At 41.8% G+C, this 24,547-nt stretch overlaps 1 protein-coding gene across 4 annotated transcripts; it reads right to left on the bottom strand.

Annotated features, from left to right (window-relative positions):
* Positions 1 to 185: 185 nt before the first annotated feature.
* upf2 (UPF2 regulator of nonsense mediated mRNA decay) lies at positions 186 to 24,093 on the bottom strand. 4 transcript variants are annotated; one of them, XM_042403378.1, is made up of 21 exons: positions 23,991 to 24,093; positions 23,154 to 23,522; positions 21,305 to 22,084; positions 21,038 to 21,198; positions 20,689 to 20,880; positions 20,460 to 20,609; positions 19,829 to 19,932; positions 19,558 to 19,643; positions 19,169 to 19,277; positions 18,802 to 18,915; positions 18,396 to 18,512; positions 17,754 to 18,143; positions 16,781 to 17,056; positions 15,671 to 15,854; positions 12,557 to 12,705; positions 11,079 to 11,183; positions 10,872 to 10,970; positions 10,584 to 10,757; positions 6,410 to 6,551; positions 4,875 to 4,995; positions 186 to 2,145 (listed from the first exon to the last, which is right to left on the bottom strand). In XM_042403378.1, exons 1-21 carry the CDS (start codon positions 24,020 to 24,022, stop codon positions 2,139 to 2,141), a joined length of 3,861 nt encoding a protein of 1,286 aa, XP_042259312.1. In that variant the 5' UTR covers positions 24,023 to 24,093; the 3' UTR covers positions 186 to 2,138. The 4 variants fall into 4 exon arrangements, with proteins under 4 accessions (XP_042259312.1, XP_042259310.1, XP_042259309.1 ...); XM_042403376.1 differs by having other exon boundaries at positions 186 to 2,148; XM_042403375.1 differs by lacking the exon at positions 186 to 2,145 and adding an exon at positions 4,429 to 4,739.
* Positions 24,094 to 24,547: the final 454 nt, after the last annotated feature.

Genomic DNA, 24,547 nt, shown 5'->3' on the forward strand with positions numbered 1-24,547 from the left:
GAGTCACTGTCGGACGCTTTACTACAACACAGAGTGAATAAGAGCTGTGCAGAAAAAGGTCCATGCAGCAGAATACAGAGTATATTTATCCATCTAGAAGCTCAACAGATAAAATGAATCTAAAATAATAAAGTCACTGTCATCACTAAGGAAGACTTTCAGGCACACAGTTATCCATTTTTCAAAAAAAAAAAAAAAAAAAAGCTGATACCACGTTACACTACACAAAATCCAAATCAAAGCAAGCTAAATATCTTCAAAACTAACTCTTAGATGCTCCTGATTTTGAAATAAAACATCTAGCGGGATAGAAGTTGGAAAAAAAATGAAGAATATTTACACTCAGGTGTCCATCAGTGCTCAGAGATGCAGGTCAGTTGATTCCGTGTGTGTGTGTGTCGTGTGTTGGTTTTTGAGAAGCTGCTGCTGTTCTGCAGCACCGTGGCAACAACAGTCTGTCACTCATGTTCCACTGTTTAGCACCATCCGGTCATAATTACGATATCACTTATAAACTGCTTGTCACCCCAACGAGAAGCACTACATGATGTTAGCTCAGTTTCCACTCATATGTAAAGCAAATTTCAAGAAAATCTACAAAAGATTCACAGCCTGAATATCAGAAATTCAGTCGTCGAGATAAACAGCTGGTGGTGCAGAAGAAGAAGAAGAAGAAGAGGTGAGATGATGTCATTAAAAGAGCAGCAGTCAAAGCTCAAATGATGGAAAACATGATAATAAAATATGACATTTGTTTGTTTCATGTCTTAATTTGAGCAACGTTACAGTCAGACTTGATGTTTTTGTCTCTTCGGCTTCAGTTTATTGTTTATTCACTGACTCTGTTTACACTTTGTTGATACTCCAACTTTTCCACCTCAGCCAGGCATATAAACTTTTTTTTGCAATATTTCAGCTATTTTTTGAATTTCCAGTGTTTCCACTCAGGTTTCTTTATACACAGATTGATAATATGGATGACAGCAGGTGGATGGTGATCATCTTTTACATTAAAGAAAGGCTGAACGCAGCCGTGAGGTTCGATCACGTGATGTTTCCGTTCTCCAGAAGTTCTCTGCACTCACATTTATGATCCGGGTAATAAATAAAAATTGATCAGAGCGCTACACCTTTACAAAGAAAAGTCTGTTTCCATCATTTTTGGTAACCTCAACTAAGCGTAGAAACTTTATTTGTACTTTTTTACGCACTAATTGAAAACGCAAATAAAAAGCGGTGGATGGTCCCAGTGGAACATGAGTGACGTACTGTTTAAAAGCGCCATGAGCAAGAAGAACAGCAGCGACGTCCCACAAACCGACAGCGTCATAACGCCACGAGAACAAGAGTCGCACACCATCAGCTGCTTTTTCAAAATCGACCACATGATTCCTCTCGGTGTACGGAACGTCACGTCTTCCTCTGCATCGTTGTGCGAACAGTCTACGATATGAACACGCGACCAGTGTTTAAAACCTCGCCGTCCCGCCCGCCCCTCCGACCGTCGTCTCCGTCTCAGAGCTGCCTTGACGACGGCGTGCAGTTGGACTGGATCTGTTCCCGGTTTTCAGCGTCCAAAAAACACAAACATACAAAAACAAAACATCCATTATGCCTTCGCTAGTTCAATTTTGTCCACTCGCAGATTTTTTTTTTAGCTCCTAAATATGAGTCACTTTTTTCCTCGACTCGGTGCGACGGCGGGGGGAAGAGATCCGTTCATCCCGCCTTCCTGTCCGTCTCGCCGTCAGTCGGCCGGTCGGTGTTTAGTCGTCTTTGTAGTTCGTTCTCTCGTCAAGACAGTTGATTTTTTTTTTTGTCATCTCAGGCAACAGACAAAAAAGAAAGAGAGCCATCTGTCTGACCCCTGACCTTTGACCCCCAGCTCCCGGTTGTGTCTCTCCTCGTCGGGCTCCGGGCCCCTCAGTAGGGTAAGTGTGTGTGTTCAGGTCAGGGGAGGGGGGAGGGGGGGAGGTTTGGTCTGTCCCGGCATCAGTGGGCGTCTGGTCTGGAGGACTCGTTCCCAGTTTAGACCGGTTTCCCCTCCGATCTTCTCTCTCTCTCACTCTCTCTCTCTCTCTCTCTTTGTCTCTCGTTCATTCTCTCTCTTGCTCGCTCAGCCCAGCGCCAGACTCCCATCAGCGTCTCCTGGAGGACAGAGCAGGACATTTACTGCAGACATGCTGAGTGTCATGGATAAAACTTTAAAGGACCAGTGTGTAAAATTCAGGGAGATCGATAACAGAATATTCATAAGTATGTTTTAATGAGTGTATAGTCACCTGAAAATAAGAACCGTTGTGTTTTCGTTACCTTAGAATGAACCTTTATATCTACATAGGGAGCGGGTCCTCTTCCATGGAGGCCGCCATGTTGCTCCGCCATGTTTCTACGGTAGCCCAGAATGGACAAACCAAACACTGGCTCTAGAGATGGACTTTCACATTTTTGGCGAGTTTTGCAGCCACTTGTTGGTTCTCCAACACGCTTGTTAGATGCCACTAAATCCTGCACACTGGACCTTTAACTTTGCTTTTTTTTTTTCTGCAATAGCCATTTAATGTATCTACATTCTGTAATTAGCTTTCTACATAGTAGTTTTCACTGTTGGTGGTGGAGTCCATCAGTCCTACACTGGATTCAAGACTCACTGTTTACTGTTCACTCCCTTAAAAGGACAAGTTCACAGTTTTTCAAGTGTGTCTTAAAACAACAGTCATTCCTCCTGTTCATACAAGCTGTTAAAAGATCCTTCAAATGTGCTTTCAGTGTAAGTGACTCTGTGCAAAATGCATTTAAAAGTCTCTGTGAAGGTTATATGAGGCTTCATCAGTCTGAGTTAGTCATATCAAGTGGATATCTGACACATTTACAGTCTTTTTAACATCAGATTCCCTCTTTGTGTTTCCTAGGACAGTGAAACAACAGTGAAAGTGAAACTTTTAAATACATTTTTACATTGTTAGTGTATTATAAAGGGATCTTCTGACTCTGTATCAGAGCTGTATTAACTTACTACACTTGCTGCTATTGCTAACATTAGTTACTGCTGCTTCATATTACAAATGTTCAACTGGCCAAACACAGACTTGGCTTTTATTGTGATGGTGTCACAGGAAATGGTCATTTTTTGGCGATTTGAACAGCAAATCAATTTAAAATATTGCAGGGAGCAAGTTTACTTTATGACTTTAAGACGTATGATGGTTTGATTGTCAAAGATTATTGAAGGAGCTTTTTTTTCTGTTTTAAGCCTCTTTCACACATAGTTGCTGGTAAATTACTGGGATTAAACTTTCAGGCACCGCTAGTGATTCACACACGCGGCTACATTCAGGAACATTTCCATCTTGTGCCTTTTCACACACGCCATGGCGACGCTGGAATAGACGGGGCACGGGACAGTTTAGCAGATGGCGGTAACGCAACACTCATAGATGCAGAAGCTCCTTTATTTCTCAATCTGTCCAGTTTCCTGCCATTCTTGAAAAAAAGAATTTGTTTGCAAAAAAAAAAAAGAAGTATTATTGCTTGTTAGTTATCAAATCACCCGCAAATACATAATCAGTGGAGTCTTGTGATTGGTTCGCTTGCCCAACGTGAAAGCGTCTTTCGTCAGCCGGACGTCACCCTCTACATGTTCGTCACCAGCACGTGTGAAAGAGGTTTTACATTATAGTCTGAAAACGGTTTATGTTTTAAACCCTTTACATGCAAAAACACGTTTGGTTTGGGGTTTTTATTCTGTATAAAAATGTATTTACGCTTTACGCTCCTTCTCCATCGCCAGCCCCAGTCTCTGGAAATCTCCAGTTTTTTTTTTAAACCAATGCTCAATTCTTATTTTTGTCTTTTATTCTCTTTTACTGCTTTTATTCTCCACTTTTAACAGTGTCTTTCCTGTTGCTCTGTTGTTGTAACTTCTTCGCCAGTTCGTTTATCAATGTAAAGTGTTTGAGCCTCTAAAAGCAGAAATTTGGCTGATTGTCAAACATGCTGCTGCAGTATAAAACAATAACTCATGGCAAAAACGGCTCACAAATATGTAGTTTCATTTTTAAAGAGAGGTCCAGTAATAATTTGCTAAGACAGCTGTAGTTTTTAGTGAACAAACAGGATGAAATTTGTTGGGGACTACTTTCAGCTGCGGATTAATCCACATTTAGTGCTCTAGTGAGTGTTTCTGGCAGCAGAACAGTGTGTGTGTGTGTGTTTTAACACATTTGGCCGCTGTCTGACAAATAACGTTCCTACTTGTGCTGCCAAATGAATTTATGTTCATCTGTGTTTTAGTTTGTGCCAAGAAACGCCTGCAGAGACTTGCCATCAGACGAGCTTAAATGTCACGTATGCATGAATTACACCTTCTACCCTGTTCATGTCGTCATTCCACTTGACAGAAGCAAGAAAAAGACACACGAGGTCCTGTTGATGCTAACAAAGTATAAACTTCAAGTCAACTTTATTTCCAAATATTTCCAGAACTCTCAGAAGAAAATAAATAATTTCACCTGAAAATCAGAAAAGGAGACAGGAACACCAACTCCTCAACAAAACCTTTTCTCTGTTTTTAAATTAACTTTTCTGAAGCTTCATCTCGACTGATGACGTTTAAATAAAGTCCAGCTGTTCTGAACTACTCCGCTGCATAGCTTTGGTTTTTCTCCTGCTTGTCTTTCCTGTCTTGCCTCTCCTGTTTGTCTCGCCTCTCATGCCTTTCATTTCTTGCCTTTTTCACTCTGTTCAAAGAGATAATCAATGAGTGTGTGGGGGGAGGAGGGGGGGGGGAGTCAGCAGTCCATTACTAAAGATAATGAGCCCTAATCCTCACATCACCCAGCCAGCACGTCAGGGAATCGGAGCTGAGGTCTCACCTTCCTCCGGTCTTGAAGATGAGGTCGGCGTTGGGAGCGCCTTTCGGGTGCTGGTAGCGAGGCCGGCGCTCCCGGTTGGTGTTGGCCGGGGCCGGGCGCTGAGCCAGGGACTGCATCATCTCTGTAACACACAAAAAAACACAGAAGGACAAAGAGTTTAATCATAAATGTTACTTAAATCTGTTTTTTTCTTATCAGCACGACTGACAGTAGAGGCTTAGCTAGTAGCCCGTTGTTGCTAACTAACTTTGGAGCTAACCCGCTTCACTTTTCCAGCATTTGGGGGAACAACAGACGTGACTTTTTTTTAGCATTTATTAACTGACACACTGTGGTCTGTACTGTACATTTACTGCCAGACTGACAACTAACCTGCCCCGCTCACATCCACCGTTACTTCTCTGCCCCTCGCTCTTTCCCCGCTAGCTTCGCAAACATATTCCTTGACGGAGCCGCGCGACCAGTGGTTTCCCAGGCAACGACAGACGTTGACTCACGTACCGGAACAGCGCTGCACAGAGGCTCCCAAACGCTATCGATTTCAAATATTAAAAACATTTTTTTTGGCCTGGCGAGGATTCTCGTTGTGTCATTATAGGAGAAACACAGATTCAGTAAACGTTCAGCACGTTCAGTAAACGTTAAGAACAGTTAGGCCCAGCAGTCTCCGTTAGGTTGGGCGAGTTCAAAGTTGTGAAAACAACGGGGGTGTTTTGAATACACCCCCGTTGTTTTCATAGGTAATTTGTTAGTCGGTCCCTCCCGCCGCAGGAAATAATGGATTAATCCTGGAAAGCTGTTGATGTCGCACTTTTCTCTTTATGAAAGTAACACGGAGATTATTCGACCAATGAGAAACGAGCATATCGACCAACTAATCGACCAGCAGACTACAGCCCTTGATATTTCGGCCTGTTTGTGAACTTTATGGTTAAAATACAACAGTTGATGACACTGTAGCAGCTAATTTTTTTACACCTGCAAGACCTCTGCTCACAGTGAAACACCTTTTCAGTCGGCAAACAACAAAACTGCATTACAGCCAACATCTGGTAAAGAGCGGGACAAGCAGCCCGGACGACCAAATCATTATTTTACGGTTGCAAACTATCATGTTTAAGACTGATTAAAAGCTGTGTGATTGTCTCTATTGACAGAAATATGTACTGTAGCAGTGACGTAAGCAAAAGTTTTCCTCATGCAAACCAAAACATAAAACCAGCATTTTAGGATTTATCTACTCTGGAGAGTTTTTGGGTGAGAAAATATTTTAGTATTGAGGAAAGGCTGAAATAAAGAGAAAAATATGCACCTTTAAATCTAACCAGCGTAATGTGGACGTATTATTAGTGGCAGAGCTGCTACAAATTCTTGTTTTCTTAATTTTTAGTATCACCTCACATATTCTCTGTTGACGTATTTATAAGTGTAGAGGAAAAACATGAGATTTTTCAGTTTCTGTCCTCCTCATGGACGTCTTTGCTCATGTTTTTAACGTTACAGTGAACAGAAACAGAGTTAGACGTGTGTCGTACCCTGATAGTCCTCCTGCTCCTGTCTCTCGTTGATGTCCAGGGTGAGTTTCTTCATCCTCATGCGTTCCTCCTGTTCGGCCTGCTGCTGGTTAAAGTGGTTCGCCGCCAGGTGGGACGACAGCGGCACGTTCAAGATCTTATACTGTTGACCGGAAAGACAGACACACGTTAGAGACATCTTTAAACCCGACGTTATAGGAGCAGTTTATCATATAGCACGATCATCCACTTTCTTGCAGAGAGTTAGATGTCGAAAGGTAACAAAAACCCCCCACCAGCACCTCTAAAGCTCTTGTTTGTTTAATCTGTGCAAGAAAGTGTAAAGAACACACACTTTGCTGCTGTATGAAGGGGTGGAGGCGTATGTGTATCAATCTTTTCATCAAACTCGGCAGAAAAGCTAATTATCGTGTTTCCTAAGAAGTTGAACTTTGCTTTCATCATAAAATTCCCAGAAAAAATTATCATTTTTTACAGGGAGTTAAGTGCTAGAATTATTTACTGGATGGATAAATTGATGTTTGTCATGAAATAGTAACTCTTCCTAAAACCATAAATTGTTGTTTTTACATTTCTGCTTTTGTATGGATCAAACAAAGAAGATATGAAGTGTTATTAGTGAACTTTAGAGGTGCTGGTAGGTGGATTTGGTATCAATCTTTTCATCCAACTCTCAGCAAGAAAGCAAATATGTGTATTTCCCAAAATGTCAAAATATTCCCTTTCAAGTGTGTCTTAAAAACAACAGTCAGGCGTCCATATGAACAGTGAAAGAGGTTTTCCTTTTTTATGTAAAGATCCCCTTCAATTAAAGTGATGGAGGCCAAAATCCACAGTTAAAAGTCTCTGTGAAGCTTATATGAGGCTTCAGCAGTCTGAGTTAGTCATATCAAGTGGATATCTGACACATTTACAGTCTTTTTAGCATCAAACTTGACATCCTGTCACTGGCTCAAGAAATACAGGCTCAGAGCTCTCATTAAAAGCCAGGCTGCTTGGATTATTAATATGTATGTATGATAGAGAGATTTAAAGAAAATCCTATAATTCCTAAAAATATGAGGAAAAATCATCTGATACACTGCAATATCCACAGGAAATAATCATTGTACAGTTAATTGTTCTGTGCTGTTATTGTTTTTTTAATGCAGTGAATATAATGAAACATACATAAAGAAGGAAGCTACTTTTACCCCTTTTTTCTTAAGGAAACAGTTGGGATCTGCTGCTTTAAATGAGAGCAGAGTGAATCATGTATTAGATACAGTAGATCGATGCCAGTATGTCGGACAGAGAAGCAGTAGAGAGTATGTGTGTGTGTGTGTGTAGTGTAGTGAGCGTAGCGTGAGACATTCAGCAAACACACACACACACACACAGGATGCTTTTATTCGCTGCGGTGTGTTTACAGTGGGGGCAGAGAGAGAGAGAGAGAAATAGCGTTTCCCATCTACACGGCTCACTAAAGCACCTACAAAGATATTCTGTGTGCTCTCCGACTTTTCACATGAAAAAAAAAGTGATTTTTTTTTTTTTTAAGTTTTTTTTTTTGCTTGTGTGTATCTGGCAGCTGTCCTTTAAACAGAGCGAAGCCGTGTGGACTCAACGCTCTATTAAACCTCCGAACCCCCGGCAGAAAAGCTGGACACACCCTACAGTACAAGAACCGGCCTCTGCCCTCAAACCACACATTCCACCACCGCAGTGTGCCTAAACACACACACACGCACGCACACACACACGCACGCACACACACACACACACGCACACACACACGCACGAACACACACACACACACGCACACACACACACAGCCACCAGTCCAGAGTCAATATTATTCCTGGGCTCAGTTAGACTGGGCCGTGTGTGTGTGTGTGTGTGTGTGTGTGTGTGTGTGTGTGTGTGTGTGTGTGTGTGTGTGTGTGTGTGTGTGTGAGGGAATTTCATTCAGCGGGACGAGACAGTGAAAGTGTATCACTGCTCTCCTCATGTCTCAGATATTCTGTCATTAATTACTCTACAGTCGTGTTCCTGTGTTTATTTCTGGAGGTTTTTTGTGACCCAACAACACCGCTGGGTCCTTTAGGTCCTCTTTAGGGTAAAACTAAAGGTTGATCGAGCCTTCCTCACCTTATAAAACAAACAGAAGACCTGAGGAGGACCAGCGACTGAGGATCCTGTTAATAGGTCATGTGACACCTTCGTTATGTAACCGAGTCCTTAAACTAAAAAGTTGTGATGTCTCAGCAGAGAAACTGGCCTATTAGCGAGTTCTTCACTGCATTCATTCAATTATACTGTCAGTCTTGATATCACGACTTCACTTGGTTCAGTTTTGTGTTTCTTCTTCGTGTTTTTGGCGTGTTTGGTGTCGTAGTGGCGTTCCCGCTCTTCATTATGGCCGCTGCTTCATTACAAATCAAGAACAGTCCAGTCATCCTTACATTCATTCTTTCAGTTGTTTTTTTTTAAATGTAAGACATTTTACTTCATCAACCGGAGCTCCTTCATCCAACAACAACAACGTTTACTACTAACTGTGGTGACTGATGACAGCTGAGGTGACGTGAGAGCGACGTGTCATTAAACACCAGTCTGGGTCAGGTTGTGGTTAAATGTTGTTCCTGATCCAAACCGGAGTCCTACTGAGTGTTCAAGCTATTAACAAAACTGCCCTTGAAGAAAATAGACCTCAATTTTAAAAGGATAATTGTGGTTTATTAGAAGTCGGGTCTCATTTTCTAAATTTCGGCCATTATTGTTTATCAGTTGTGATAAACGTGCTGCAGAAAGGTTTTAAGTAATTGCTGCGACCTGGGAACACGATGACATCACTAAAAGGTTTGACACACTAAGAAAGGAGAACAGTCTCGGTTAGCTTGTTTTGGAGCGTAACTGAGGACGACTGCCGTGTTTAAAGCTGCTCAAACAAACTGCACCGAGGTGGAAAACGAACCAGCGTCTGATTCAACCAGAATAAGAAAACGCAGCTCTGTAAACACCCTGAGTGAACCTTTGAGTTTAGACTCTCTTCACCACTCAGTCGTTGTCTTGTGCGAGCACATGAACGAGCCTTTAATGACTCTGAGAGAGATTTGTTCACAAATGACACCATAGTTGAGCTAACTGGTTACTGCAGGTGGTTCCTGTATTTCTAATCAGGACACGTTTCTAATTTACTCTTTTTCTTCTTCTTCTTCTTCTTACAAAGACGATGTTGCTACTTGTTCACTTCCTCCTCCCTCGCTTCCCTCACGGTTTTAAATGCACAACATGTCATTTCAGCCGCTAGGGGTCTCTCAATCAAAACAATAAGAAAAGACGGAGTGTGATGACAGTGTGAAGTAGCAAGGGATCATGGGAGTTGTTGTCTTCGTCGTTAAATAACCAGCTTCACCGGGATAGGATTACTCCAGTGTTCATCATTCGGGATGTTTTTACCGGCAGAGGTCTCCTCCTCTCCAGAACAAACAAACACGCAGATTAAAATCGTTAAAATACTAATTAAAGCTGTTTCACCTAAAAAAATCAATATTTCTCTGACGATGTTTGTTGACCACCGGACTTCCTGGAGGGGCTGTTAGCCGAGCTGCTGCTAACGTTTGCCCAGTTTATTTCTCTGATAACTTAAGATCCAGACGTCCAATGACTAAAATCCTTCTTCCGGCTAAAAGATATAGTTAAAAACCACCTAAATTTATCATGAAAATGTGGCTTAAAACTGAATAAAAGTCAATTTATAACAGTTTGTGTGGAACAACCACAACGTTGATGTACTATCTTGTATGTGTGTAAGTTACTCTTTGGTAGACGCCATTGTAGCGGACAAACACAGCACCGCCGTATGCATCTGGTGCGTGTTTACTCTTTGGTAGAGGAGGTATGACGCCATTGACATGCGACCAAATGAAACGGTCCGTTACCTTGATTAAATTACAGATTTCTCTGGGCTTGAAACATTTGGGATAATGTAAGTATACAACTCAACAACATATATAACATAGGTCTAGTTGTTTTTAGACATTTTAATGTGGAATAATTACATATTATACCTTTAATCTTCTCTGTCTTTACTAAAGAAGTTAAACATAATCTGATCAGTCTTTCAATCCTTCCACCATGTGTTAAAAATAACAGCAAGACTTAAACAGCTCTAAAAAAGTGCAGATTTTACCTGCTGCTTGTTGCCTTTGCGTGTGAGCATGACGAACTGCATGGTGTCAGAGATGTCGGAGTCTCCCTCCCCGATGCACTGCTGTCCCGATCCTCCTTTCTTCAGCTGACTCTTCAGCTGCAGAGGAATGGCCACGTCCAGCTGGTGCACCTTCACCGCCTCGCCGCTACGCTGCTGCGGAGACCAAACACACACACATAAAGTCAGCTGCGGATCTTCACCTGCGTTGGGGACGTTTAGATGAAAGCGCTGCGGTGAACACGTCATCATACGACAGGATGTTAATACCTGCAGGTTCTCCAGCATCATCTTATCCAGAGCCTGAATGAAGTCCTCGTCCTCAGCGCAGGCCACATGCTTCAGTCCACCGCCGCGGATCGTCACCTCCTACACGCACACACACACACACACACACACACACAGCAAATTAACATGACAGCGTACAAATCTTCTTCTACAAGTCAATGATCGTGTGCTCAAATCGATTGATCTTACGTTGTTCTCCTCGTCCGTCTCGTTTTCTTTATTGGAGTCCGTCAGGTAGTCGGTGTTCTCTTCTTCCTCTTCCTCCCTCTCCTCTTCTTCGTTCTCAGACCCTTCCTGTGAAAAAAAACAACAACAACAAAAAAAAACTGATCAGGTAAGATCGATGCATACATGATTCTGGGTTTGATCATTTAGGATGTTGTCAAACAGCATTTAAAACAATATATTGGATTATTGATTGAACTGCATCAACTTCCTGTCATTCAAACATTTAATCTTTGATCTAAAGCGGTAGACTGCTGCCTGATTACAGACAGATTGAATTCCACACAATGATGAATTAATATATTTCATTATTATCTGATGTCTCTCTGTGGTCGTGGGAGTAGTTTAAGGCCAACATGTGCTTCTCCCTGCCCCGCCATGTTAAATCATTTCTAATTTTAGGTCATTTTGTTGTGGTTTGAGCAAATTTAACTCAGCCAAGTCTGAGTAAGACACACTTTCAAACCCCACAAAGGATACATGTATTCTACCGTGACCCCAGGTAATGTCTCAAGCACAGGTTGCATTTAGCGAACGTCTATAAAGGTCATAAAGGAACCGAGTCGGGTTTTCCCGGTATCCCAAAACAAACTCAAAACAAGGAAGTTCAGTTCATTCAATCCATCAAACTGCGTCAAAAAGAAAAGATAAGATAACGAAAAGAAAACACTCAGTCATCCAGCTTCAGCCGACGGTGCGAGTGAAACACAGCTGCACGAGGAAACACAACGCCAACATGGATCAATGCGGACTTAAACACGCGCAGAGTACCGGTGGTAGGCTTACAAACGGAGGTTGAACTTCTCCCCTGTTCCTCACTTGTCTGTGTCAGACGCCATATTGATTTCTTTTGGTCACCTGATATGAAAAGTTTTTAACAACTCTTTTTCAGCACAGTGTCATAAGTCACCTGTTAAAGTTTGAAGCCGATACCATTAACGCTCGCGGAGGAGATAGTGTTTCAAAATTGGGGCAAAGTCTTATTTTGAAAGGCTAATTGCGGACTTCCTGTTTGATTTAGGTCAGAGGTGTCAGTGGATGATTTGTAGGTCTTGATGAGACGAATAACTGAGTTTTGGTTCGATCTCTCTACGACATTCCTACAGGCCGTGGCGGCAATTTTAGTTACATAGGTGGCGCTAGAGAGCACATTTTGGTACTTTGGGGGTTAATTTTTACATTTTATCAAATTTTTCACCAGACCTGATGTGCGTGCCAAATTTGGTGAGTTTTTGAGCATGTTTAGGGGGTCAAATTAAGGGTTTAAGTGGCGTAATAATAAAGAAAGAAACAAAGAAACAAACACATGATAAAGAAATGTTTTACAGTCGTCCTCTGCCTTTTGGGCTCAGTCCCTAATTATTTCCACAGCGAATCAGGATTCAGGAGAGCAGACAGACACAGTGGAGTCACAACAACAAAAAAAAAAAAAAAGGACTCACATCCTCTTCCTGTTCGTTCATTTCGCTCTCGTTGCCCGACTGCTCCTCGGTCTCTGCGCCTCCCTCTTCATCATCGTCGTCGTCTTCCTCATCGAGACCCTCCCCTTCGCTCATGGCGCTGGAGCGACCGTCCTTCTCCATGACCAGACCTTTAAGAAACAAGATCAGGAAATGCTTTTGAGGAAACTAGGAAAGTTAACATATATATAATCTGTAATCAGATTACACACAGCTGGTTATGACAGATTATATCATAAATACCTCCAAACCAAACCCAACACGGGACAAAGGCTTCAATTATAAATTGAGCAAATAATCAGGAGGGAATTACTGTTCCATTAGTGTGTTTTCTCTGTGTTATGGGTCAACATGGATGATAAGCGCGAGAGTCTAATTATGCAACCGTGGCGACGGCAGAGAAGTGAAGTCATGCAGTCAGGCGGGAGGACTGAAGTTGAAGATCAGGTCTTGTGTGACTCGAGGACTGAGGAATGTTTGATCCTGGTTAAACTATGAAAGGTAAAACAATAGAACCACTGTTTAGCTTGGGGGGCCCTCAGTGGCCCTCATCAATCACTCTCTCCCCCCTACAGACACACACACACACACACACACACACACTCTCTCACACAGTCTCACACAGTCTCACACACACACACACACACACACACACACACACACACACACACACACACACACACACACACTCTCTCACACACTCTCACACAGACATCAGTGGTGGAAAAGTACAGTTTGAGGTATTTGTACTTTGAGTATTTCTATTTTCTATTACATAATACTTCTACTCCACTACATTTTAGAGGGAAATAATTGTACTTAAACTCTATTAAATATATTTTTGCTACTGATTACTTTGTAGATAAAGATTTTACATAAAAAACATAATAATCCTAAGAAGTACAATATATAAATTATAAAGTGTTTCCTCGCTTTTTCAGTTTTTGACCCTTTTCCCCCCAAAATAAGCATCTACTTTGTGTTCTTCATCATATTCCAGATGTTTAGGAGCTTTGTTCTCTCTTGACTACAGCTGCAACTAACAATCTGACCATTATATTTTCTCAATTAATCATTTTGTCTATAAATAAAATAGTGAAAGATGTCTGTTATAATTTCTTAGAGTCTAATCGACGGTCTAAAATACAAAGATATTCAGTTTACTATCTTGTATGACACAAAAAAAGCTTAAATCTGCACATTTCACAAGCTAAAAACCAGCAAATCTTTGACATTTTTCCTTTAATAAAATGACTTGAATGATTATTTGATTATAAAAATAGTTGCAGATTAATTTTCTGTCCAACATCTAAACAATTAACTGAAACATTTTCATTTAAATAACTGATTGAGGCCCAAAGAGTTTAGATTATTCAATATAAATTAGTTTGTTCTTCTTTCCTTCCCTGTTAAGTTATCTTGTGGCCCTTTGAAGGGGCCCGGCCCCCCGTATGTTTATCTGATAACACATCTGTACTTTTACTTGTATTGGAGTATTTTTACATTGATTTATTGGTACTTTTATTCAAGTAAAAAAGGATCTGAGCACTTTTTCCCACCACTGACAAACTCAGTCACACAGAGGGCGGAGCCGGTGGTTTACATTTTTTCCCTGCGTTCCGAGTCGACACCTTGAAACTGCTGAACAAAGCAGGTGTTCCTGTATTTCTATCAGGCTGCGGAGTGAGATACACCTGCTACACAAAGATTTCCTTCTTCCTCTCTCTCTCCTCCCATCGCTCCGCCCTTCTCCGGTCATTTGATCTCTTAGATCTGTGTTGCTACGGCCTTCTGTTCCTGAAAACTCACATTCTGCAGCAGTGGATTTAATTATTGTAGATTATAATACAGCAGAATAATTAAGACGCCCTCTATTAAAGGATCGGTCCACACTGGCTGTGGCAAGATCTGTTTCTAATCAGATTCAGCAGTCTGAGTGTCCCCTCTCTCTATTCTGGGTCTGTTTGGGTTCTTAGATCTGGTCTAATGACCCTCTGGATCCCCATCGGGTCAGATCGGGTCTCTCTGTTTTGAAAATGAATTATGAACAGTCTGGCGTCAGCTCGATGGGGAAGTAGAGTCTTCAGAGGATACTGAAGCCCTGGATTTTGACTTGCAGGGAGCATTTTTACGTACAAGCAGTGTTTCCATGGTAATTTTAGTACAGCTGTGGTTCTTTGGGCTATAATTCAAGCTTTGTCCCACATCTGTTGCTGTTCGGGTCTGAGTTATGATGACAGTTGAGGTTCTAGTGTTTTTTTAATCACTATATGATCACTACTTCTACAGCATCTGGACTACATGACATTAAGGCTAAATTACAATCTTTATTTTGATTTGCAGCGGTGGTGATGTTCTTGCTGCGGTGGTGCACCACGGCTGAATGAATACAGAGGAAACACTGTCAGGTTTTGGAGTAAATTTAACACCTGACATCCAACATTAAAAAAAAAAAAGAAATCACAAAAAGCATGATCGCATCTCCCTGATCAATCAAGCCGTCAGTAAAGTGTCAGAAAAGTGTGAAAAAATGTCCTCGATGGCATTTACACATAAGTTGTTTTTATGAGCAACAGAAAAAAGAAATCCTCATGTTTAAAGAGTTGAAACCAGAGAATGACTCAAAATAGTTTTTAGTCAATAACATTTCTATCAACCGACTAATTGTTTCAGTGAAACGATCGGATGCATGTTTGACGTTTGAAAGGAAAAGAACAAAACCAAAATACCGATAATATTTCAGGTTGGGTGAGAAACAAAAATAAACTACGCAAATAGAAACTCGAGTCCTTTTAATTCATAATTATCATTCCTATAAACTCTGGTGTGACACAGTGAGCGTATATGTTAGGTATGCGTTCGTTATGATGAGCTAAACCTGTCTGACAGATCGAGCAGAGTGAGGACTGATGCGGCGCGATCGTCCTCCTACACAGCGAGGAATGCAGCTCAGCCAGGATGAAACGAGAGCGGCTCAACCGGCGAGACCGGCTGCCGCGCAAACACTCACATCCTTTACATGTTTGCTAATTACAAGTCGGATATAGACAGCTGTGTCTCTTTACATATGCTATGCGTGCATTGTGTCGCTCGTACCTAGTTTGATGAGCACCTCCTTCTCCAGGTCGGTGACCTGTTTGGTGGCCTCCTCCAGGGAGCAGCTGGGTCTCATCTTGGGCCTGAGCAGCTCCAGAGTGTCGCTGATCATGTAGTCGATGTCGATGGGGAACGGGTGGTCCTTGGTCCAGACGTCGATGCTCTTTTTCCACCAGATGTACCGCTGCACACACACACACATAACAAAACACTGTCAGTCACAAAACTCACTACGGACGCCTTAAAGTTCACAATTTCTCAATGTAAGTGGACAAAATCCACAATCCTTCCTCTGTGCAAAGTTTATTTAAATGTTTATCTGAAGCTAATATGAAGCTTCAGCTGTTCCAGTTATGTTTGTAGATTCATTATGAAGGGATCGTCTAATGGTCAGTATGAACAGGAGGAATCATTACAGCATGAAAAACATGTTTCAATGTTCATATAAGCACCTGACTGCTGAAGACAGACTTGTGAATCGATGCTTTAAGTTGATTATGTGATGAATCAGAAATTTCTGACATTAGCGCCTCCCAGTGGTCATAGCAAAACTTATACATTTGACTCAGCTTAATTTGACAAAAACAATTGAAAGGGTTAGTCTGGTGATATTCTATATTTTTCTAATTGTCAATAAGGACTATAAAAAGACCAAAACCAACAATGAACTGATCTACTAACAAGTATCGTATGTTTATCAAAAGCCTGATATGATCTTATTCCTCTGACTTGTTTAAAACTCATCGATGAGTCACATCGCTGCACTGGTGACACGTTCCTTCATCACCATGAACACACTCACACTTTAGTTTAATTTGACTCAATCACACACACACACACACTGTCCTGCAGCACTAGATGTAGATTCATCCACCGCTAAAAATAGTCCCCAAGAAATGCAATATTTCCTCCTGTTTGAGTAACGTTTGCTAAAAAACTACAGTGACCAGCTGTTTTAGGAAGCAAAAGGCTTAGAGCTGAGAGCCACAGAGGTTAAAGTATTAAGAGTCATAACAATAAAAATACAGAATATATTTAGAACAGTCAGCCTTCTCCTATAAACTGGGTGAAGTCTAGGCAGGACTAGCTGTGTACTGGGAGCAGACTTGCCTGGAAATAGATGAGGAAACAGTCCAGCTTCCTCTTGCTGGAGCCTCGGTCAAAGTACTGGCCGCAGGTATCCAGTAAGGTGCAGACCAGGCGGATGCGGAACAGGTGCTCCGGAGGATCCAACAGGCTGGGGCTGCCGTCCTGATTGACCCCGAAGGAGATGAAGGAGAAGAGGGTGCGGAAAATGACGGCCGACTCCACCATGCGGTAGTTGTAGAGCTCGCCCAGGAACTTGGCGCTGCTGATGCGCCGCTGGTTGAACTTGGGCTGGTTGACCTACAAAAAAACAAAAAACAGCCAAATAACAACGTTACAATACTCAAGAAAAAGTCCTGCATTTAAAATCTTACTTTAGTAAACAGCAAAATGTTCAAAAATCAGAAGTAAAACTACTCGTATCCTGCAGCAGAATGGTGACTATCAGAGTTTAATTATTACATATTATATTATTGGATTATTTTAACTGATGCATAAACATGTGAGGAGCATTTTAAAGCATCATATTCCATAAAGGTTTACGTCTTCAGTAGGAATGAACAGGTTTAGTGCTCAGTCAGTAAGTGTTGAGAGACATTAACACACTGCTGGTTTTGGCTTTTTATTGGACTTGTTGAATAAACTATAATAATATAATATCGGCAGCTTTATCCTTATTCTTATGTTCTAATATTTCAAAAACGTTTCTACAGACAGAAATGTTTTGATGAGCAGATTCTCCTGGTTTTGGAGTCAGTTTTAACCAAATGAAACTGTTTGACTCGACTTCAGCTCAGGTGGAGCCAGTCAGAGTTGTCACGTGTCCTGCAGCATGAAGCACGTGTTCTTCACACAGTCATGTAATAACAGTAACAACAAAGACTTCCTCTCCATGCAGCTGTCAAAAAATATCAATCAAGATTAGCATCTGGTTTTGTTTGGTTTCCTGTCTCCTTCTAGCATCAGTAGATGAGTACTGATAGTATCAGTTCCTCACCTCCATGCCCAGGCGGATGTCCTCCAGGACTCCGTCCACCACATGGATGCCCACGTCCTCCTGGTAGGCCACCAGGCCGGCCAGCAGGTTGGCCACGCAGTGGATGCTGTTGTACTTGACGTTCCAGATGTTGACCATGCAGCAGATCAGGTAGCTCTTGACTTCGGGGTCCTGCCAGGGAAGCTTACGCATCTGCCTGAGCACCTTCTCGGTGGTGACCTTGGACAGGTCTTTGTAGAGCAGCTTGCGGATGTACTCCTGCAGCGGCGGCCTCTTCTTCTTCACCGTCTTCTCCATGGGCGGCGGGTTGCAGTAGTAGTAGGCGTTCTCCACCATCGTCACGTAGCGGGCGTCCAGATGCTGTGCCTGCTTTTTACGCATCATTTGCTCCTGGAATGCAGACGGGATTCAAGAAAAGATCAGCTGTTTACATTGAGACAACAAAACAAAAGTCTCAAAATATCCTTTAAGTGTCACTAAAAGCTCTAAACCAATCACATGTCTGTTTTACACCTGCTATTGTTATTGTGTCTCCTGCTCACACATGTGATGTAATGATTCCAGCTGTTAATATCAAACATGTTTAAAATAACTTATGAAAACGACGGGCAGCAACCGGATCAGAAGAGCGTGTTTACTAACCAGCAGGACGCTGGTCCGCAGGTGAGAGTCAGCGGATCTGAAGAGGAAGCGGCCACAGGTCTCCAGCAGGGTGCAGGCCATCTCTATGTGGTGATGAGTGAAATCAGACAGCAGCATCTGTTGGGACACATGTTTAATACTTTTATTTATGCATTTTTAAACAGAACAAACACTAAACAACACAAACTACAAAGTATATGACCCTTGTCCCCACTTTTATAGTTTCAGGTTGATTTTCTAACTAAAAGCTGTCAGACTATTATCTTCTTACTGTCCAACCAGAATTGACGAGGCTGCGTACAGGTTGTACAACCACTTAGACTTTTCTTGTCAAAACATTCACATCGATCGGCTCACTGACAACAAAGATATCAGATCTCATAGCAGATAGTCATTCTTCACTCACCTTGAGACAATGAAGTGTGTCTGTTTTCGAGAACATCTTGAACTTGGCCAGTTCCCCGATAAATCTGACCGTTTTATTTTTGGTTTCGATGTTGATCTGGTCCTTCTTCCGAATCTACAGCACGGACATGAGAGCAACAAAATGAACAAAAAAACTTTATAATTCATAATGTTTTCATATAAGACACTCAGGAGTCCTGCAAGCTTGTTTCTGCAACAACAGCTGCAGAATAAAACAAAGTACAGGACACACAGGTTGACAAAATAAAGAACAGCAAGCAGCACCGCTAGAGTTGATGTAAATTGATTTTATAAAGTCACAATAAAGCTCAGTATTTTATTCACCAGATAAAACAAAGTGGACCTACATGAAACCTGAAGTCTCCCTTCAGCATGGAGCAGAGGTCTTCAGCCACGTCTGACATGCAGGGATGAAGAGTCGCCACCAGGCGAGAGTAGAAGGGCAGAAGATCCAACCTGAGAGAGGAAAGAGACTCACTGCTCCACTGACATTCAGACCATTACTGATGGTCATAGCGACACCTGGTGGTGTCAGTCGCCATAACAACGTCATGTCTAACCCTTTGAAACCCTATGGTGTTTCTGCTTGTTTCCTTTCCTCCATTTATGTTTTATATTGGTTTTTTTTCCAGAAGAAAATCATGATTTTGAATGTGAGCAGTACTAAACATGCTCTAAGAGACCTTTAATGGTCCTAATTGATGTGTAGATCTTCTCCCAGTTAGCTCAGCTTTACCTCTGCCTGGGGACGGTGAAGAGGGCTCGGACAAGCTTCCTCCTGTTGGATTTGGTGTTCATGTTCATGCAGAAATCCATGGCAGCCTGCAGGAGTCAACACAGGGCTCATAAATATACACATTCATAATTATTTGCATGTCAGTTGTTCTGTTACATTTTTCATTCATTTAATTTGTAACACTGAGACAAATCATCTAGCAGAGGTAAGATGGAAACATGCCTACAACACTTGTACAATATTAAGCGAAGGTTAACAGTTTAATCATCACCTTGTCTATAAGGTCTCTGTTGACACAGTTGGGGAGTTGCTGGATGAAGGCGTCTACGATCAGCTTCAAGTGGGACCCGGTGTTGGCCTCCTCATCCTCTTGTTCTACACACACAAAAATAAAGTTTCACTGTATGTAAAAACCAAAACACTCACACTGCAAATAACAAACCATGACAAAAAGGTTTCAGACAGCACAAAAGCTCACTGCATGTTTGTTCTCTTGTTGATTATTAGAGAATTCTGTTTTAGGCGTCTATGTGTAATTATTGTGTGTGGATTTGTTGTCAGATCAACAGTTTTTAATGTCCGGTCCGTTACGTACAGGAACAACCTCCTGACTGTGCATTCACTTCAGCAGCCTCTCTCATCATTTCTCTGTCTGTCTGTCAGATTTAACTGCAGCTTTGTGAAGCAGCTTTTCTCTTTTACAAAGACAAGATTTTGGAAGATAATAGATGACATCAATTTTTCCAGGCTATGACAATTTTTTAAAAGAAATGCTCATCTTTGTAAGGATTAGAGACAGCAGCAGCCTAATTAAATCTGAATCTCTTTCCACCCCTCGCTTACGTTTGAACTTATTTTCCATCATATTTATGTGCGGAGGTGCTTGTCTGTGAGGTGTTTACCTTGCTCATCCAGCAGTTTTTTCGCCAGTTCTTCGTTTTCTACCTCATCTGGTCCCTCCATCTCAAGAGGTTCATCTGCGATGTCCAGAGCCTCCAGCTCCAGCTCCAGCTCCTCCGTGGTGCTGGCTCCCTCCTTCCCTTCTCTGCCATCTGAACCAAACAGCAACAGTCAGAATAAGAAACTGTGCCAATAACTTTTTTTCTCTGTCTGTGGATTTATTAAACATACCTTTGGCTTCATCCTTATCTTTGCCCTGGCTGCTCTTCTCGTTGTCCTTGAAGAGGATGGCGGGGACGAAGGCCTTCAGGTCCACCAAGTTCTCGTAGAAGTTTCGAGCGTCTTCGTCCTCCCAGATCCCTCCCTCCAGGTCGTACTCTCCAGGCTTACCGGGGGTGAAAATGTCGATGCCAGGGCCGTGCTCTGAGAGAGCAGAGAGAAGACAACATTACATACAAGAAAAACATGACACACACATGTTCACCTCATTGGAATCAATATTTGACTACATTTAAAATAAAAACAAATCTCTTATGTACTTAAAAGAGCACTTATAATTTAACTATAATTCTACACTCACCCTCCTGCACGGTCTTGTCCTGAGGCAGGTCTGGCATGTTTTCATCCAGCAGATCAGCCAGGGACTGAGTGTTGGCCAGCAGCTTTTGGTAGGAAGTAGCAAACTCCTCATACTGCTTGTGTCTGTCCTCACTCAGCTCCCCTTTGGAATGTAAGATACGCCTGCAGAGGAGAAAATGTTAAGAGGTTTTATCATAGTGAACAACAAAAAGTGGCCAAGGAGAAGTGTCTTATAGAAAACAAACACTGACTGCGGTCTGATTCTCACCTGTTCTGCCTCTCAATGTTCTGCAGCTCTCGGTGGTCCTTCTTCAGGTGTTTGGTGAGAGATGTGAAATACTCCCTCAGCAGGTTCTGGAAGGGCTGCTGTTTCTCCGTGCTGATGATCTCGCTCGGAGGGAAGGCCAAACCAAACTTCTCAGCGGCCAGTTTCACCTTGCGGGGAATCAAACCCGCGATGTCGTCACCACAGTGCTTACAGAAGCTGATAACCACTGACACGTGAGTGTGCGTCTCCCGGTCGGTCCCGATAATGTTCTTCAGCTGCTCGTAAATGAGCGAAAGGCCCTCTTTGTCTGTGAAGAGGCCGACGATGGTGAGCTCGGCAATGAAGCGCAGGTCTGTGCGCAGCTTGCTCACATTAGGCGCCTTGTCTTCCTTCCTCGCTTCAAAGTGCTTCTTCCAAGCCTGTAAGAGCAACGGAGCAAACTCGGCGTACCGCTGGTGGAAGAGGGAGCACAGATGGACGGCGCAGCCAACGTCAGAGATCTTCAGCTTGGCCTCCACGACGGAGCTCACGGCCTCGCCGATGTACTTGCTGAGGTTGAGTGAGGAAAAGTCATTGGAGAGCGAGTCTCGCTGCTGTTCAGTAAGCGTACGGAGCTTCTTGACAAAGGCGGTGTTCTTTTTAAGGCTGGAGTCCAGTCGGCTGAAGAAGGCCTCTTCGGGCCGACCCTCGTGGGCGTTCTGGTTCTTGCTGCGGAGTTCCTTCCTGCCATGATGGCGCTCCCAGGCCTCCTGGTGCAGCTGATGCCCCTCTTCCTTTTCCCTGCAGACATGAGGTGAAAGGGAGAAAGAATGATGAAAACAAGACAACAGTGAAAGTGAAGGTAGTTGTGTTTGGCTCTTGTAATTGTTACACAGGCTGCTGGATGCATGAAATATAAAGCTGACATATTGCATAAACGCTTCTCTTCTTTTTCTGGCCTTTCCTCACAAGGTCCTGGTATCAACATGCTTTCAATACATAAAACAATCATTCATTCTCATGTAAAAAATATTTTTGTATGTATATATACATATATAGTATGTGGCATTAATTTATGTTATATACTTGTACAAATAAACATTAAATAAAAGGTTGTAACACATCTGAGGATCAAGCGTCTTACTAAATAATTAAATACCTTTAACTTTGAACTCTTGGCTTTTGAGCTTAGTTTTTACTTTTATTAACAGGTTTTTGGAAGAGTCACAACATGTCCTAACTGGGCATGTTACATCCAATCTGGTTATTTTCAGGGTTACCCAGAAATGCTTTGAGTTGAACTAGAAAAAAAAAAAGTTTTATGCAATTTAAAACTGAGTTTTTTTGCATTCATGTCCACAGGTTTTAAACGTGGATAGAGGAGAATGTCAGTTTTCCAGTAATATAAGGAGCATGATGATGGGACATTCTGAACCTTAATAATGTCAAAAAATATACTGATAGTGCAGAAATACTGTTGTTGTTATTCTCTTTCTTACTTCTATTGGGGATCATCAGCTGTGGGATACACCTTAAGACATGTTTTTCTAGTCCATACTTGTTTGACATTTTTGGTAAGTTTGCACCATAAAGCTATTAGGAGTTCCTGTTTAGCACCATCTATACAGATTCCTGGGTTACTTTGATAAGGAAATGTGATGATTAACATGTAAGATCTTAAATTATAAGACATATTTTTCCGGTAATTTCTAAGCAGATTTATGGATGTTTATCCAAAGACACTGATCACGCTGAATCTGACGGTGTGTGAATCATGTCAGTTATGATTTTTGACACAAGGCTTTAAGGAAAATCAGCAGTAAAATGAGGCTTTACAATGATGTCAAGAGCAAAGTTCACCAACACTTACTTCAGCAGAGCTGCCTCTTCCTCACGTTGTCTTTTAGCCTCCTCCTCTTGAAGCTTCCTCTCCTGCTCCTCCTGCTGTCTCTTCACCTCCTCCTCTTTCTTCTTCTGTTCTTCCTCCGCTTTCTGTTTCTCCTCCTCTTTCTTCCTTCGCTCCTTTTCCTCTTTCTTCTTCTTCTCCTCCTCTAGGCGCTTTCTCTTTTCCTCCTTGCCACTGTCTTTTTTACCGCTCACTTTGGCCTCATCTTTGGCTTTATCTCGAGCAGATGCTGGTCTCCTCTCGCCGTCTCTGTCCTTCTCTTTTTCCTTGTTACTGAAGGAGCAAACGTCTTTCTCATCCATGTTTACTGAGCGCTTGCGTTCAGCAGGCATACTGAGGAAAGAGAACAAGACAGAGTTATTTAACAACACTCAGTGCTGTTCTGAAGGCATTTCCTGAAACCTTAAAGACTGGGTGGAATAACATTCCGCACGCAGTTAGCCGCTTCGTTTAACACATTATATAACATTAGCTCTCTTTATATTAGTGATATGACTAATTAATTAGCGTAATTTCACTCTCGAAAAGGTCAGCCAGTTTTATTGTTTTGTAAAAATAATCTAACGTTTTAATTGAATTCATAACGAAAACAAGAGTTAGCATCAGCACAGCTAACGCGGGTAGCTCGGCCACTTGAATGGACGAACTGAAACCGATGTAAACAAACGTTTTGACAGCGTTAAACTGACAGTTAGTGCGTTTTCAGTCGCTATAATGTAACCTTACAATAAAATACACCATAAATTCCTACTTAGCTATTCTCGTTTTCGTGTTTTGTGCTGTAAAAACGAAAAGTTTTACCTGCTAATTGTAGCAAAACAAACATCGGTCATTAGCGTTCGTTTCCGTGTGAACGACGGAAGGACCCTCTCATGTTGGTACCACAGATTATGCCTTACTGAAAATATTATTACTAAGTTATATTAAGTTTTGTTTTTAGCATAAATTGACGCACTTATATGTTACAGTTTAATTATATCACAATGTTATTCAGCTAATGAATAACGGTAAATATATGTATTATATATTTTCACATTCACAGGCAATGCTTGAGGTTGCTATTCATGTAACGGTGGTTTGTCATGACGGTGACAGTTTAAGGTTATTTTTTTATTTTAATTTGACCACTTGAGGGCAACAAGCTCCAAACCAATAGTGGAAAGTAACTAAGTACATTTACTCAAGTACTGTACTTAAGTACACTTTTTGAGGTACTTGTACTTTACTTGAGTATTTCCATGTGATGCTACTTTATTCTTCCACTCCACTACATTTCAGAGGGAAATATTGTACTTTCTACTCCACTACATTTATTTGACAGCTTTAAATACTTTTCAGATGAAGATTTTACTTAAAAT

The sequence above is a fragment of the Thunnus maccoyii genome, chromosome 23 (assembly GCF_910596095.1).
Source record: "Thunnus maccoyii chromosome 23, fThuMac1.1, whole genome shotgun sequence".
NCBI classification, from domain to species: Eukaryota; Metazoa; Chordata; class Actinopteri; order Scombriformes; family Scombridae; genus Thunnus; species Thunnus maccoyii.